A 15,649-nucleotide genomic window follows, 5' to 3' on the forward strand; every position below is an offset into this window, starting at 1 on the left:
GTCTCTGAAGCATAGCCACGCCCTATCACTCCCCTGCTCCGCCCACTCCCGACATCTGCAGGAGTCTCTGAAGCATAGCCACGCTCTATCACTCCCCTGCTCCGCCTCCTCCCGACATCTGCAGGAGTCTCTGAAGCATAGCCACGCCCTATCAGTCCCCTGCTCCGCCCACTCCCGACACCTGCAGGAGCCTCTGAAGCATAGCCACGCCCTATGACTCCCCTGCTCCGCCCACTCCCGACATCTGCAGGAGTCTCTGAAGCACAGCCACGCTCTGTCACTCCCCTGCTCCGCCCACTCCAGACATCTGCAGGGGTCTCTGAAGCATAGCCACGCTCAGTCACTCCCCAGCTCCGCCCACTCTCGACATCTGCAGGGGTCTCTGAAGCATAGCCACGCTCTATCACTCCCCTGCTCCGCCCACTCCCGACACCTGCAGGAGCCTCTGAAGCATAGCCACGCCCTATCATTCCCCTGCTCCGCCCACTCCCGACATCTGCAGGAGTCTCTGAAGCACAGCCACGCCATATCACTCCCCTGCTCCGCCTACTCCGACATCTGCAGGAGTCTCTGAAGCACAGCCCCGCCCTATCACTCCCCTGCTCCGCCCACTCCCGACATCTGCAGGAGTCTCTGAAGCATAGCCACGCCCTATCACTCCCCTGCTCCGTCCACTCCCGACATCTGCAGGAGTCTCTGAAGCATAGCCACGCCCTATCACTCCCCTGCTCCGCCCTCTCCTGACATCTGCAGCAGTCTCCGAAGCATAGCCACGCCCTATTACTCCCCTGCTCCGCCCACTCCCGACATCTGCAGTAGTCTCTGAAGCATAACCACGCTCTATCACTCCCCTGCTCCGCCCACTCCCGACATCTGCAGGAGTCTCTGAAGCATAGCCACGCTCTATCACTCCCCTGCTCCGCCTCCTCCCGACATCTGCAGGAGCCTCTGAAGCATAGCCACACCCTATCACTCCCCTGCTCCGTCCACTCCCGACATCTGCAGGAGTCTCTGAAGCATAGCCATGCCCTATCACTCTCCTGCTCCGCCCACTCCCGACATCTGCAGGAGTCTCTGAAGCATAGCCACGCCCTATCACCCCCCTGCTCCACCCACTCCCGACATCTACAGGAGTCTCTGAAGCATAGCCACGCTCTATCACTCCCCTGCTCCGCCCACTCCCGACATCTGCAGGAGTCTCTGAAGCATAGCCACGCCCTATCACTCCCCTGCTCTGCCCACTTCCGACATCTGCAAGAGTCTCTGAAGCATAGCCACAATCTGTCACTCCCCTGCTCCGCCCACTCCCGACATCTGCAGGAGTCGCTGAAGTATAGCCACGCCCTATCACTCCCCTGCTCCGCCCCCTCCCGACATCTGCAGGAGTCTCTGAAGCATAGCCAAGCTCTGTCACTCCCCTGCTCCGCCCACTCCCGACATCTGCAGGAGTCTCTGAAGCATAGCCACGCACTACCACTCCCCTGCTCCGCCCACTCCCGACATCTGCAGGAGTCTCTGAAGCATAGCCACGCCCTATCACTCCCCTGCTCCGCCCACTCCCGACATCTGCAGGAGTCTCTGAAGCATAGCCACGCCCTATCACTCCCCTGCTCCGCCCACTCCCGACATCTGCAGGAGTCTATGAAGCATAGCCACGCCCTATCACTCCCCTGCTCCGCCCACTCCCGACATCTGCAGGAGTCTCTGAAGCATAGCCACGCCCTATCACTCCCCTGCTCCGCCCCCTCCTGACATCTGCAGGAGTCTCTGAAGCATAGCCACGTCCTATCACTCCCCTGCTCTGCCCACTCCCGACATCTGCAGGAGTCTCTGAAGCATAGCCACGCTCTATCACTCCCCTGCTCCACCCACTCCCGACATCTGCAGGAGTCTCTGAAGCACAGCCACGCCCTATCACTCCCCAGCTCCGCCCACTCCCGACATCTGCAGAAGTCTCTGAAGCATAGCCACGCCCTATCACTCCCCTGCTCCGCCCATTACTAACATCTGCAGGAGTCTCTGAAGCATAGCCACGCTCTATCACTCCCCTGCTCCGCCCATTTCCGACATCTGCAGGAGTCTCTGAAGCACAGCCACGCCCTATCACTCCCCTGCTCCGCCCATTACTAACATCTGCAGGAGTCTCTGAAGCATAGCCACACCCTATCACTCCCCTGCTCCGCCCACTCCTGACATCTGCAGGAGTCTCTGAAGCATAGCCACGTCCTATCACTCCCCTGCTTCGCCCACTCCCGACATCTGCAGGAGTCTCCGAAGCATAGCCACGCCCTATCACTCCCCTGCTCCGCCCACTCCCGACATCTGCAGGAGCCTCTGAAGCATAGCCACGCTCTATCACTCCCCTGCTCCGCCCACTCCCGACATCTGCAGGAGTCTCTGAAGCATAGCCACGCTCTATCACTCCCCTGCTCCGCCTCCTCCCGACATCTGCAGGAGTCTCTGAAGCATAGCGACGCCCTATCACTCCCCTGCTTCGCCACTCCCGACATCTGCAGGAGTCTCTGAAACATAGCCACGCTCTATCACTCCCCTGCTCCGCCCACTCCCGGCATCTGCAGGAGTCTCTGAAGCACAGCCACGCCCTATCACTCCCCTGCTCCGCCCACTCCCGACATCTGCAGGAGTCTCTGAAGCATAGCCACGCCCTATCACTCCCCTGCTCCGTCCACTCCCGACATCTGCAGGAGTCTCTGAAGCATAGCCACGTCCTATCACTCCCCTGCTCCGCCCACTCCCGACATCTGCAGGAGTCTCTGAAGCATAGTCACGCCCTATCACTCCCCTGCTCCACCCACTCCCGACATCTGGAGGAGTCTCTGAAGCATAGCCACGCCCTATCACCCCCCTGCTCCGCCCATTTCCGACATCTGCAGGAGTCTCTGAAGCATAGCCACGCCCTATCACTCCCCTGCTCTGCCCACTTCCGACATCTGCAGGAGTCTCTGAAGCATAGCCCCGTTCTGTCACTCCCCTGCTCCGCCCAGTCCCGACATCTGCAGGAGTCGCTGAAGCATAGCCACGCCCTATCACTCCCCTGCTCCGCCCCTTACTGAATTCTGCAGGAGTCTCTGAAGCATAGCCACGCCCTATCACTCCCCTGCTCCGCCCACTCTTGACATCTGCAAGGAGTCTCTGAAGCATAGCCGAGCTATAGCTGTAGCGGTGTGTACTTGGAGTAACAGGTGAGGCAGAGGTACACACGGCGGTGGTTTAGTGGTGTAGATAGGACAGGTAATGCTGTGTAGCGGTGTGTACTTGGAGTAACAGGTGAGGCAGAGGTACACACAGGAGTGGTTTAGTGGTATAGATGGGAGGACAGGTTATGCTGTGCAGCGGTGTGTACTTGGAGTAACAGGTGAGGCAGAGGTACACACAGGAGTGGTTTAGTGGTGTAGATAGAAGGACAGGTAATGCTGTGTAGCGGTGTGTACTTGGAGTAACAGTTGAGGCAGAGGTACACACAGGAGTGGTTTAGTGGTATAGATGGGAGGACAGGTAATGCTGTGCAGCGGTGTGTACTTGGAGTAACAGGTGAGGCAGAGGTACACACAGGGGTGGTTTAGTGGTGTAGATAGAAGGACAGGTAATGCTGTGTAGTGGTGTGTACTTGGAGTAACAGGTGAGGCAGAGGTACACACAGGAGTGGTTTAGTGGTATTGATGGGAGGACAGGTAATGCTGTGTAGTGGTGTGTACTTGGAGTAACAGGTGAGGCAGAGGTACACACGGCGGTGGTTTAGTGGTGTAGATGGGAGGACAGGTAATGCTGTGCAGCAGTGTGTACTTGGAGTAACAGGTGAGGCAGAGGTACACACAGGAGTGGTTTAGTAGTGTAGATAGGAGGACAGGTAATGCTGTGCAGCGGTGTGTACTTGGAGTAACAGGTGAGGCAGAGGTACACATCGGAGTGGTTTAGTAGTGTAGATAGGAGGACAGGTAATGCTGTGCAGCGGTGTGTACTTGGAGTAACAGGTGAGGCAGAGGTACACAGGGGTGGTTTAGTAGTGTAGATAGAAGGACAGGTAATGCTGTGTAGCGGTGTGTACTTGGAGTAACAGGTGAGGCAGAGGTACACAGGGGTGGTTTAGTGGTGTAGATAGGACAGGTAATGCTGTGTAGTGGTGTGTACTTGGAGTAACAGGTGAGGCAGAGGTACACATAGGAGTGGTTTAGTGGTGTAGATAGAAGGACAGGTAATGCTGTGCAGCGGTGTGTACTTGGAGTAACAGGTGAGGCAGAGGTACACACAGGAGTGGTTTAGTGGTGTAGATAGAAGGACAGGTAATGCTGTGTAGTGGTGTGTACTTGCAGTAACAGTTGAGGCAGAGGTACACACAGGAGTGGTTTAGTGGTATAGATGGGAGGACAGGTAATGCTGTGCAGCGGTGTGTACTTGGAGTAACAGGTGAGGCAGAGGTACACACAGGGGTGGTTTAGTGGTGTAGATAGAAGGACAGGTAATGCTGTGTAGCGGTGTGTACTTGGAGTAACAGGTGAGGCAGAGGTACACACAGGAGTGGTTTAGTGGTATTGATGGGAGGACAGGTAATGCTGTGTAGTGGTGTGTACTTGGAGTAACAGGTGAGGCAGAGGTACACACGGCGGTGGTTTAGTGGTGTAGATGGGAGGACAGGTAATGCTGTGCAGCAGTGTGTACTTGGAGTAACAGGTGAGGCAGAGGTACACATCGGAGTGGTTTAGTAGTGTAGATAGGAGGACAGGTAATGCTGTGCAGCGGTGTGTACTTGGAGTAACAGGTGAGGCAGAGGTACACACAGGAGTGGTTTAGTGGTGTAGGAAGGACAGGTAATGCTGTGTAGTGGTGTGTACTTGGAGTAACAGGTGAGGCAGAGGTACACAGGGGTGGTTTAGTAGTGTAGATAGAAGGACAGGTAATGCTGTGTAGCGGTGTGTACTTGGAGTAACAGGTGAGGCAGAGGTACACAGGGGTGGTTTAGTGGTGTAGATAGGACAGGTAATGCTGTGTAGTGGTGTGTACTTGGAGTACCAGTTGAGGCAGAGGTACACACGGGAGTGGTTTAGTGGTATAGATGGGAGGACAGGTAATGCTGTGTAGCGGTGTGTACTTGGAGTAACAGGTGAGGCAGAGGTACACACAGGGGTGGTTTAGTGGTGTAGATAGAAGGACATGTAATGCTGTGTAGCAGTGTGTACTTGGAGTAACAGGTAGGAGAAGGACAGGTAATGCTGTGTAGCAGTGTGTACTTGGAGAAACAGGTGAGGTAGAGGTACACACGGGAGTGGTTTAGTGGTATAGATGGGAGGACAGGTAATGCTGTGTAGCGGTGTGTACTTGGAGTAACAGGTGAGGCAGAGGTACACACGGGAGTGGTTTAGTGGTGTAGATAGGAGGACAGGTAATGCTGTGTAGCGGTGTGTACTTGGAGTAACAGGTGAGGCAGAGGTACACACAGGGGTGGTTTAGTGGTATAGATAGAAGGACAGTAATGCTGTGTAGCGGTGTGTACTTGGAGTAACAGGTGAGGCAGAGGTACACATGGGAGTGGTTTAGTGGTGTAGATAGGAGGACAGGTAATGCTGTGTAGCGGTGTGTACTTGGAGTAACAGGTGAGGCAGAGGTACACACAGGGGTGGTTTAGTGGTGTAGATAGAAGGACAGGTAATGCTGTGTAGCGGTGTGTACTTGGAGTAACAGGTGAGGCAGAGGTACACATGGGAGTGGTTTAGTGGTGCAGATAGAAGGACAGGTAATGCTGTGTAGCGGTGTGGGAGTAAGAGGTGAGGCAGAGGTACACACGGGAGTGGTTTAGTGGTGTAGATAGAAGGACAGGTAATGCTGTGTAGTGGTGTGTACTTGGAGTAACAGGTGAGGCACAGGTACACATGGGAGTGGTTTAGTGGTATAGATGGGAGGACAGGTAATGCTGTGTAGCGGTGTGGGAGTAACAGGTGAGGCAGAGGTACACACGGTAGTGGTTTAGTGGTGTAGATAGAAGGACAGGTAATGCTGTGTAGCGGTGTGTACTTGGAGTAACAGGTGAGGCAGAGGTACACACGGTAGTGGTTTAGTGGTGTAGATAGAAGGACAGGTAATGCTGTGTAGCGGTGTGTACTTGGAGTAACAGGTGAGGCAGAGGTACACACAGGAGTGGTTTAGTGGTGTAGATAGAAGGACAGGTAATGCTGTGCAGCAGTGTGTACTTGGAGTAACAGGTGAAGCACAGGTACACACAGGAGTGGTTTAGTGGTATAGATGGGAGGACAGGTAATGCTGTGTAGCGGTGTGTACTTGGGGTAACAGGTGAGGCAGAAATTACACACAGGGGTGGTTTAGTGGTGCAGATAGAAGGACAGGTAATGCTGTGTAGCGGTGTGTACTTGGAGTAACAGGTGAGGCACAGGTACACATGGGAGTGGTTTAGTGGTATAGATGGGAGGACAGGTAATGCTGTGTAGCGGTGTGGGAGTAACAGGTGAGGCAGAGGTACACACGGGAGTGGTTTAGTGGTGTAGATAGAAGGACAGGTAATGCTGTGTAGTGGTGTGTACTTGGAGTAACAGGTGAGGCAGAGGTACACACGGGAGTAGGTTAGTGGTGTAGATAGGAGGACAGGTAATGCTGTGTAGCGGTGTGTACTTGGAGTAACAGGTGAGGCAGAGGTACACACGGGAGTGGTTTAGTGGTGTAGATAGGAGGACAGGTGATGCTGTGTAGCAGTGTGTACTTGGAGTAACAGGTGAGGCACAGGTACACATGGGAGTGGTTTAGTGGTGCAGATAGAAGGACAGGTAATGCTGTGTAGCGGTGTGGGAGTAACAGGTGAGTCAGAGGTACATGGGAGTGGTTTAGTGGTGTAGATAGGAGGACAGGTAATGCTGTGTAGCGGTGTGGGAGTAACAGGTGAGGCAGAGGTACACACGGGAGTGGTTTAGTGGTATAGATGGGAGGACAGGTAATGCTGTGTAGCGGTGTGTACTTGGAGTAACAGGTGAGGCAGAGGTACACATGGGAGTGGTTTAGTGGTGCAGATAGAAGGACAGGTAATGCTGTGTAGCGGTGTGGGAGTAACAGGTGAGGCAGAGGTACACACGGGAGTGGTTTAGTGGTATAGATGGGAGGACAGGTAATGCTGTGTAGCGGTGTGTACTTGGAGTAACAGGTGAGGCAGAGGTACACGCAGGAGTGGTTTAGTGGTGCAGATAGGAGGACAGGTAATGCTGTGTAGCGGTGTGTACTTGGAGTAACAGGTGAGGCAGAGGTACACGCAGGAGTAGGTTAGTGGTATAGATGGGAGGACAGGTAATGCTGTGTAGCGGTGTGTACTTGGAGTAACAGGTGAGGCAGAGGTACACATGGGAGTGGTTTAGTGGTGCAGATAGAAGGACAGGTAATGCTGTGTAGCGGTGTGTACTTGGAGTAACAGGTGAGGCAGAGGTACACACGGGAGTGGTTTAGTGGTGTAGATAAAAGGACAGGTAATGCTGTGTAGTGGTGTGTACTTGGAGTAACAGGTGAGGCACAGGTACACATGGGAGTGGTTTAGTGGTATAGATGGGAGGACAGGTAATGCTGTGTAGCGGTGTGGGAGTAACAGGTGAGGCAGAGGTACACACGGTAGTCGTTTAGTGGTGTAGATAGAAGGACAGGTAATGCTGTGTAGCGGTGTGTACTTGGAGTAACAGGTGAGGCAGAGGTACACACAGGAGTGGTTTAGTGGTGTAGATAGAAGCACAGGTAATGCTGTGTAGTGGTGTGTACTTGGAGTAACAGGTGAGGCAGAGGTACACACGGGAGTAGGTTAGTGGTATAGATGGGAGGACAGGTAATGCTGTGTAGCGGTGTGTACTTGGAGTAACAGGTGAGGCAGAGGTACACATGGGAGTGGTTTAGTGGTGCAGATAGAAGGACAGGTAATGCTGTGTAGCGTGTGGGAGTAACAGGTGAGGCAGAGGTACACACGGGAGTGGTTTAGTGGGGTAGATAGAAAGACAGGTAATGCTGTGTAGCGGTGTGTACTTGCAGTAACAGGTGAGGCACAGGTACACACGGATGTGGGTTAGTGGTGTAGATAGGAGGACAGGTAATGCTGTGTAGCGGTGTGTACTTGGAGTAACAGGTGAGGCAGAGGTTCACACAGGGGTGGTTTAGTGGTGTAGATAGAAGGACAGGTAATGCTGCGTAGTGGTGTGTACTTGGAGTAACAGGTGAGGCAGAGGTACACACGGGAGTGGTTTAGTGGTATAGATGGGAGGACAGGTAATGCTGTGTAGCGGTGTGTACTTGGAGTAACAGGTGAGGCAGAGGTACACACGGGAGTAGGTTAGTGGTATAGATGGGAGGACAGGTAATGCTGTGTAGCGGTGTGTACTTGGAGTAACAGGTGAGGCAGAGGTACACATGGGAGTGGTTTAGTGGTGCAGATAGAAGGACAGGTAATGCTGTGTAGCGGTGTGGGAGTAACAGGTGAGGCAGAGGTACACATGGGAGTGGTTTAGTGGTGTAGACAGAAGGACAGGTAATGCTGTGTAGTGGTGTGTACTTGGAGTAACAGGTGAGGCACAGGTACACATGGGAGTGGTTTAGTGGTATAGATGGGAGGACAGGTAATGCTGTGTAGCGGTGTGTACTTTGAGTAACATGTGAGGCAGAGGTACACACGGTAGTGGTTTAGTGGTGTAGATAGAAGGACAGGTAATGCTGTGTAGCGGTGTGTACTTGGAGTAACAGGTGAGGCAGAGGTACACGGGAGTGGTTTAGTGGTGTAGATAGAAGGACAGGTAATGCTGTGTAGCGGTGTGTACTTGGAGTAACAGGTGAGGCAGAGGTACACACAGGAGTGGTTTAGTGGTGTAGATAGAAGCACAGGTAATGCTGTGTAGTGGTGTGTACTTGGAGTAACAGGTGAGGCACAGGTACACACGGGAGTGGTTTAGTGGTATAGATGGGAGGACAGGTAATGCTGTGTAGCGGTGTGTATTTGGAGTAACAGGTGAGGCAGAGGTACACACGGTAGCGGTTTAGTGGTGTAGATAGAAGGACAGGTAATGCTGTGTAGCGGTGTGTACTTGGAGTAACAGGTGAGGCAGAGGTACACGGGAGTGGTTTAGTGGTGTAGATAGAAGGACAGGTAATGCTGTGTAGCGGTGTGTACTTGGAGTAACAGGTGAGGCAGAGGTACACACAGGCGTGGTTTAGTGGTGTAGATAGAAGCACAGGTAATGCTGTGTAGTGGTGTGTACTTGGAGTAACAGGTGAGGCACAGGTACACACGGGAGTGGTTTAGTGGTATAGATGGGAGGACAGGTAATGCTGTGTAGCGGTGTGTGCTTGGAGTAACAGGTGAGGCAGAGGTACACACGGGAGTGGTTTAGTGGTGTAGATAGAAGGACAGGTAATGCTGTGCAGCGGTGTGTACTTGGGGTAACAGGTGAGGCAGAGGTACACACGGTAGTGGTTTAGTGGTGTAGATTGGAGAAGGACAGGTAATGCTGTGTAGCGGTGTGTACTTGGAGTAACAGGTGAGGCAGAGGTACACACAGGGGTGGTTTAGTGGTGTAGATAGAAGGACAGGTATTGCTTGTAGCAGTGTGTACTTGGATTAACAGGTGAGGCAGAGGTACACACGGGAGTGGGTTAGTGGTATAGATGGGAGGACAGGTAATGCTGTGCAGCGGTGTGTACTTGGAGTAACAGGTGAGGCAGAGGTACACACAGGAGTGGTTTAGTGGTGTAGATGAAGGGACAGGTAATGCTGTGTAGTGGTGTGTACTTGGAGTAACAGGTGAGGCACAGGTACACACGGGAGTGGTTTAGTGGTATAGATAGAAGGACAGGTAATGCTGTGTAGTGGTGTGTACTTGGAGTAACAGGTGAGGCAGAGGTACACACGGGAGTGGTTTAGTGGTGTAGATGGGAGGACAGGTAATGCTGTGTAGCGGTGTGTACTTGGAGTAACAGGTGAGGCAGAGGTACACATGGGGGTGGTTTAGTGGTATAGATGGGAGGACAGGTAATGCTGTGTAGCGGTGTGTACTTGGAGTAACAGGTGAGGCAGAGGTACACACAGGGGTGGTTTAGTGGTGTAGATGGGAGGACAGGTAATGCTGTGCAGTGGTGTGTACTTGGAGTAACAGGTAGGAGAAGGACAGGTAATGCTGTGCAGCGGTGTGTACTTGGAGTAACAGGTGAGGCAGAGGTACACACGGGAGTGGTTTAGTGGTATAGATGGGAGGACAGGTAATGCTGTGTAGCGGTGTGTACTTGGAGTAACAGGTGAGGCAGAGGTACACACGGGAGTGGGTTAGTGGTGTAGATGAGAGGACAGGTAATGCTGTGTAGTGGTGTGTACTTGGAGTAACAGGTGAGGCAGAGGTACACACGGGAGTAGTTTAGTGGTGTAGATAGAAGGACAGGTAATGCTGTGTAGCGGTGTGTACTTGGAGTAACAGGTGAGGCAGAGGTACACACAGGAGTGGTTTAGTGGTATAGATGGGAGGACAGGTAATGCTGTGTAGCGGTGTGTACTTGGGGTAACAGGTGAGGCAGAGGTACACACGGTAGTGGTTTAGTGGTGTAGATAGGAGAAGGACAGGTAATGCTGTGTAGCGGTGTGTACTTGGAGTAACAGGTGAGGCAGAGGTACACACAGGGGTGGTTTAGTGGTGTAGATAGAAGGACAGGTATTGCTTGTAGCGGTGTGTACTTGGAGTAACAGGTGAGGCAGAGGTACACACGGGAGTGGTTTAGTGGTATAGATGGGAGGACAGGTAATGCTGTGCAGCGGTGTGTACTTGGAGTAACAGGTGAGGCAGAGGTACACACAGGAGTGGTTTAGTGGTATAGATGGGAGGACAGGTAATGCTGTGTAGTGGTGTGTACTTGGGGTAACAGGTGAGGCAGAGGTACACACGGTAGTGGTTTAGTGGTGTAGATAGGAGAAGGACAGGTAATGCTGTGTAGCGGTGTGTACTTGGAGTAACAGGTGAGGCAGAGGTACACACGGGAGTGGTTTAGTGGTGTAGATGGGAGGACAGGTAATGCTGTGTAGCGGTGTGTACTTGGAGTAACAGGTGAGGCAGAGGTACACACGGGAGTGGTTTAGTGGTGTAGATGGGAGGACAGGTAATGCTGTGTAGCGGTGTGTACTTGGAGTAACAGGTGAGGCAGAGGTACACACAGGGGTGGTTTAGTGGTGTAGATGGGAGGACAGGTAATGCTGTGCAGTGGTGTGTACTTGGAGTAACAGGTGAGGCACAGGTACACACGGGAGTGGTTTAGTGGTGTAGATAGAAGGACGGGTAATGCTGTGTAGCGGTGTGTACTTGGAGTGACAGGTGAGGCACAGGTACACACGGGAGTGGGTTAGTGGTGTAGATAGGAGAAGGACAGGTAATGCTGTGCAGCAGTGTGTACTTGGAGTAACAGGTGAGGCAGAGGTACACACGGGAGTGGTTTAGTGGTATAGATGGGAGGACAGGTAATGCTGTGTAGCGGTGTGTACTTGGAGTAACAGGTGAGGCAGAGGTACACACAGGAGTGGGTTAGTGGTATAGATAGAAGGACAGGTAATGCTGTGCAGTGGTGTGTACTTGGAGTAACAGGTAGGAGAAGGACAGGTAATGCTGTGCAGCGGTGTGTACTTGGAGTGACAGGTGAGGCACAGGTACACACGGGAGTGGGTTAGTGGTGTAGATAGGAGAAGGACAGGTAATGCTGTGCAGCAGTGTGTACTTGGAGTAACAGGTGAGGCAGAGGTACACACAGGAGTGGGTTAGTGGTGTAGATGAGAGGACAGGTAATGCTGTGTAGTGGTGTGTACTTGGAGTAACAGGTGAGGCAGAGGTACACACGGGAGTGGTTTAGTGGTGTAGATAGAAGGACAGGTAATGCTGTGTAGCGGTGTGTACTTGGAGTAACAGGTGAGGCACCAGTACACACGGGAGTGGTTTAATGGTGTAGATGAGAGGACAGGTAATGCTGTGTAGTGGTGTGTACTTGGAGTAACAGGTGAGGCAGAGGTACACACGGGAGTGGGTTAGTGGTGTAGATGGGAGGACAGGTAATGCTGTGTAGCGGTGTGTACTTGGAGTAACAGGTGAGGCAGAGGTACACAAAGGGGTGGTTTAGTGGTATAGATGAGAGGACAGGTAATGCTGTGTAGCGATGTGTACTTGGAGTAACAGGTGAGGCAGAGGTACACACGGGAGTGGTTTAGTGGTGTAGATGGGAGGACAGGTAATGCTGTGTAGTGGTGTGTACTTGGAGTAACAGGTGAGGCAGAGGTACACACGGGAGTGGTTTAGTGGTATAGATGGGAGGACAGGTAATGCTGTGTAGCGATGTGTACTTGGAGTAACAGGTGAGGCAGAGGTACACACGGGAGTGGTTTAGTGGTGTAGATGGGAGGACAGGTAATGCTGTGTAGCGGTGTGTACTTGGAGTAACAGGTGAGGCAGAGGTACACAAAGGGGTGGTTTAGTGGTATAGATGAGAGGACAGGTAATGCTGTGTAGCGATGTGTACTTGGAGTAACAGGTGAGGCAGAGGTACACACGGGAGTGGTTTAGTGGTGTAGATGGGAGGACAGGTAATGCTGTGTAGTGGTGTGTACTTGGAGTAACAGGTGAGGCAGAGGTACACACGGGAGTGGTTTAGTGGTATAGATGGGAGGACAGGTAATGCTGTGTAGCGATGTGTACTTGGAGTAACAGGTGAGGCAGAGGTACACACGGGAGTGGTTTAGTGGTGTAGATGGGAGGACAGGTAATGCTGTGTAGCGGTGTGTACTTGGAGTAACAGGTGAGGCAGAGGTACACACGGGAGTGGTTTAGTGGTGTAGATAGGACATGTAATGCTGTGTAGTGGTGTGTACTTGGAGTAACAGGTGAGGCAGAGGTACACATGGGAGTGGTTTAGTGGTGTAGATAGGAGGACAGGTAATGCTGTGTAGCGGTGTGTACTTGGAGTAACAGGTGAGGCAGAGGTACACACGGAAGTGGTTTAGTGGTGTAGATAGAAGGACAGGTAATGCTGTGCAGCAGTGTGTACTTGGGGTAACAGGTGAGGCAGAGGTACACACAGGGGTGGTTTAGTGGTGTAGATAGAAGGACAGGTAATGCTGTGCAGCGGTGTGTACTTGGAGTAACAGGTGAGGCAGAGGTACACACAGGAGTGGTTTAGTGGTGTAGATAGAAGGACAGGTAATGCTGTGTAGCGGTGTGTACTTGGGGTAACAGGTGAGGCAGAAATTACACACAGGGGTGGTTTAGTGGTGTAGATAGAAGGACAGGTAATGCTGTGCAGCGGTGTGTTCTTGGAGTAACAGGTGAAGCAGAGGTACACATGGGAGTGGTTTAGTGGTGCAGATAGAAGGACAGGTAATGCTGTGTAGCGGTGTGTACTTGGAGTAACAGGTGAGGCAGAGGTACACGCAGGAGTGGTTTAGTGGTGTAGATAGAAGGACAGGTAATGCTGTGCAGCAGTGTGTACTTGGGGTAACAGGTGAGGCAGAGGTACACACAGGGGTGGTTTAGTGGTGCAGATAGAAGGACAGGTAATGCTGTGCAGCAGTGTGTACTTGGAGTAACAGGTGAGGTACAGGTACACACAGGAGTGGTTTAGTGGTGTAGATAGAAGGACAGGTAATGCTGTGCAGCTGTGTGTACTTGGAGTAACAGGTGAGGCAGAGGTACACACGGGAGTAGTTTAGTGGTGTAGATGGGTGGACAGGTAATGCTGTGTAGCGGTGTGTACTTTGAGTAACAGGTGAGGCACAGGTACACACGGGAGTGGTTTAGTGGTGTAGATAGGAGGACAGGTGATGCTGTGTAGCAGTGTGTACTTGGAGTAACAGGTGAGCCAGAGGTACACACGGGAGTGGTTTAGTGGTGTAGATAGGACAGGTAATGCTGTGTAGTGGTGTGTACTTGGAGTAACAGGTGAGGCAGAGGTACACACAGGGGTGGTTTAGTGGTGTAGATAGGACAGGTAATGCTGTGTAGCAGTGTGTACTTGGAGTAACAGGTGAGGTACAGGTACACACGGGAGTGGTTTAGTGGTGTAGATAGAAGGACAGGTAATGCTGTGTAGCGGTGTGTACTTGGAGTAACAGGTGAGGCAGAGGTACACACAGGGGTGGGTTAGTGGTGTAGATAGAAGGACAGGTAATGCTGTGCAGCAGTGTGTACTTGGAGTAACAGGTGAGGTAGAGGTACACATGGGAGTGGTTTAGTGGTGTAGATAGGAGGACAGGTAATGCTGTGTAGCGGTGTGTACTTGGAGTAACAGGTGAGGCAGAGGTACACACGGGAGTGGTTTAGTGGGTTAGATAGGAGATGCTGTGTAAGGAGAGAGTGGAGCTAGCTGGGTGACAGTATAGGGGGTGTACAAGAGATACAGGTTGGGGGAGGAGGTTCATGACTGCAGTTTAGTCTTACTGACTTGACTCTAGCAGGTGATTGGGTACAGGGAGGCCGGGCACCTCCTCCACCATACTGTCCAGTGTCAGTGATGCCGGCCTCGTCATGCTTTGCTCGGTGTCTGGTACGGTGGGGGGTGGCCTGCGCTTCTGGCCGGTGTCCTGTATGAAGGGAGGGCGTCTCATTCTCTGGCCCATGCCCGGTAAGGTCGGCGAGGATCTCATCAGTATCTGGTGATCTTTGGGAAAGCTAAAGACAGCTGGTGGTGCCACGTCCATAATGTCACCGGGAGAGCGGAGATCACCTGAGGAGGAAGAAGAAAGCAGTCAGCTTCTGAGGACACCCGGAGTCGGCTACAACAAGGAGTCATATCACACAGGGGGGTGAGGGAGGGGTAGTGTAATATTGGGGTGATATGAGGGGGAGGGGTAGTGTAATATTGGGGTGATATAAGGAGGAGGGGTGGTATAATATTGGGGTGATAGGAGGGGGAGGGGTGGTATAATATTGGGGTGATATAAGGGGGAGGGGGAGTATAATATTGGGGTGATATAAGGAGGGGGAGGGGCAGTATAATATTGGGGTGATATAAGGAGGAGGGGTGGTATAATATTGGGGTGATATAAGGAGGGGGAGGGGCAGTATAATATTGGGGTGATATAAGGAGGAGGGGTGGTATAATATTGGGGTGATATAAGGAGGGGGAGGGGCAGTATAATATTGGGGTGATATAAGGAGGAGGGGTGGTATAATATTGGGGTGATATAAGGAGGGGGAGGGGCGGTATAATATTGGGGTGATATAAGGAGGGGGAGGGGCAGTATAATATTGGGGTGATATAAGGAGGAGGGGTGGTATAATATTGGGGTGATATAAGGAGGGGGAGGGGCAGTATAATATTGGGGTGATATAAGGAGGAGGGGTGGTATAATATTGGGGTGATATAAGGAGGGGGAGGGGCAGTATAATATTGGGGTGATATAAGGAGGAGGGGTGGTATAATATTGGGGTGATATAAGGAGGGGGAGGGGCGGTATAATATTGGGGTGATATAAGGAGGGGGAGGGGCAGTATAATATTGGGGTGATATAAGGAGGAGGGGTGGTATAATATTGGGGTGATATAAGGAGGGGGAGGGGCAGTATAATATTGGGGTGATATAAGGAGGAGGGGTGGTATAATATTGGGGTGATATAAGGAGGGGGAGGGGCGGTATAATATTGGGGTGA

General features: G+C 52.3%; 1 protein-coding gene across 1 annotated transcript in view; it reads right to left on the reverse strand.

The window, feature by feature from the left end:
• CFAP221 (cilia and flagella associated protein 221) overlaps positions 1–15,649 on the reverse strand; it is a 169,069-nt gene that overhangs the window by 153,034 nt on the left and 386 nt on the right. The window contains exon 2 of the mRNA XM_068246325.1: positions 14,443–14,724. Coding sequence (XP_068102426.1) covers positions 14,443–14,698 — 256 coding nt within the window. The 5' untranslated portion in view covers positions 14,699–14,724. The remainder of the gene's footprint in view (positions 1–14,442; positions 14,725–15,649) is intronic.

This window comes from Hyperolius riggenbachi, chromosome 7 (assembly GCF_040937935.1).
Source record: "Hyperolius riggenbachi isolate aHypRig1 chromosome 7, aHypRig1.pri, whole genome shotgun sequence".
Taxonomy (NCBI): domain Eukaryota; kingdom Metazoa; phylum Chordata; class Amphibia; order Anura; family Hyperoliidae; genus Hyperolius; species Hyperolius riggenbachi.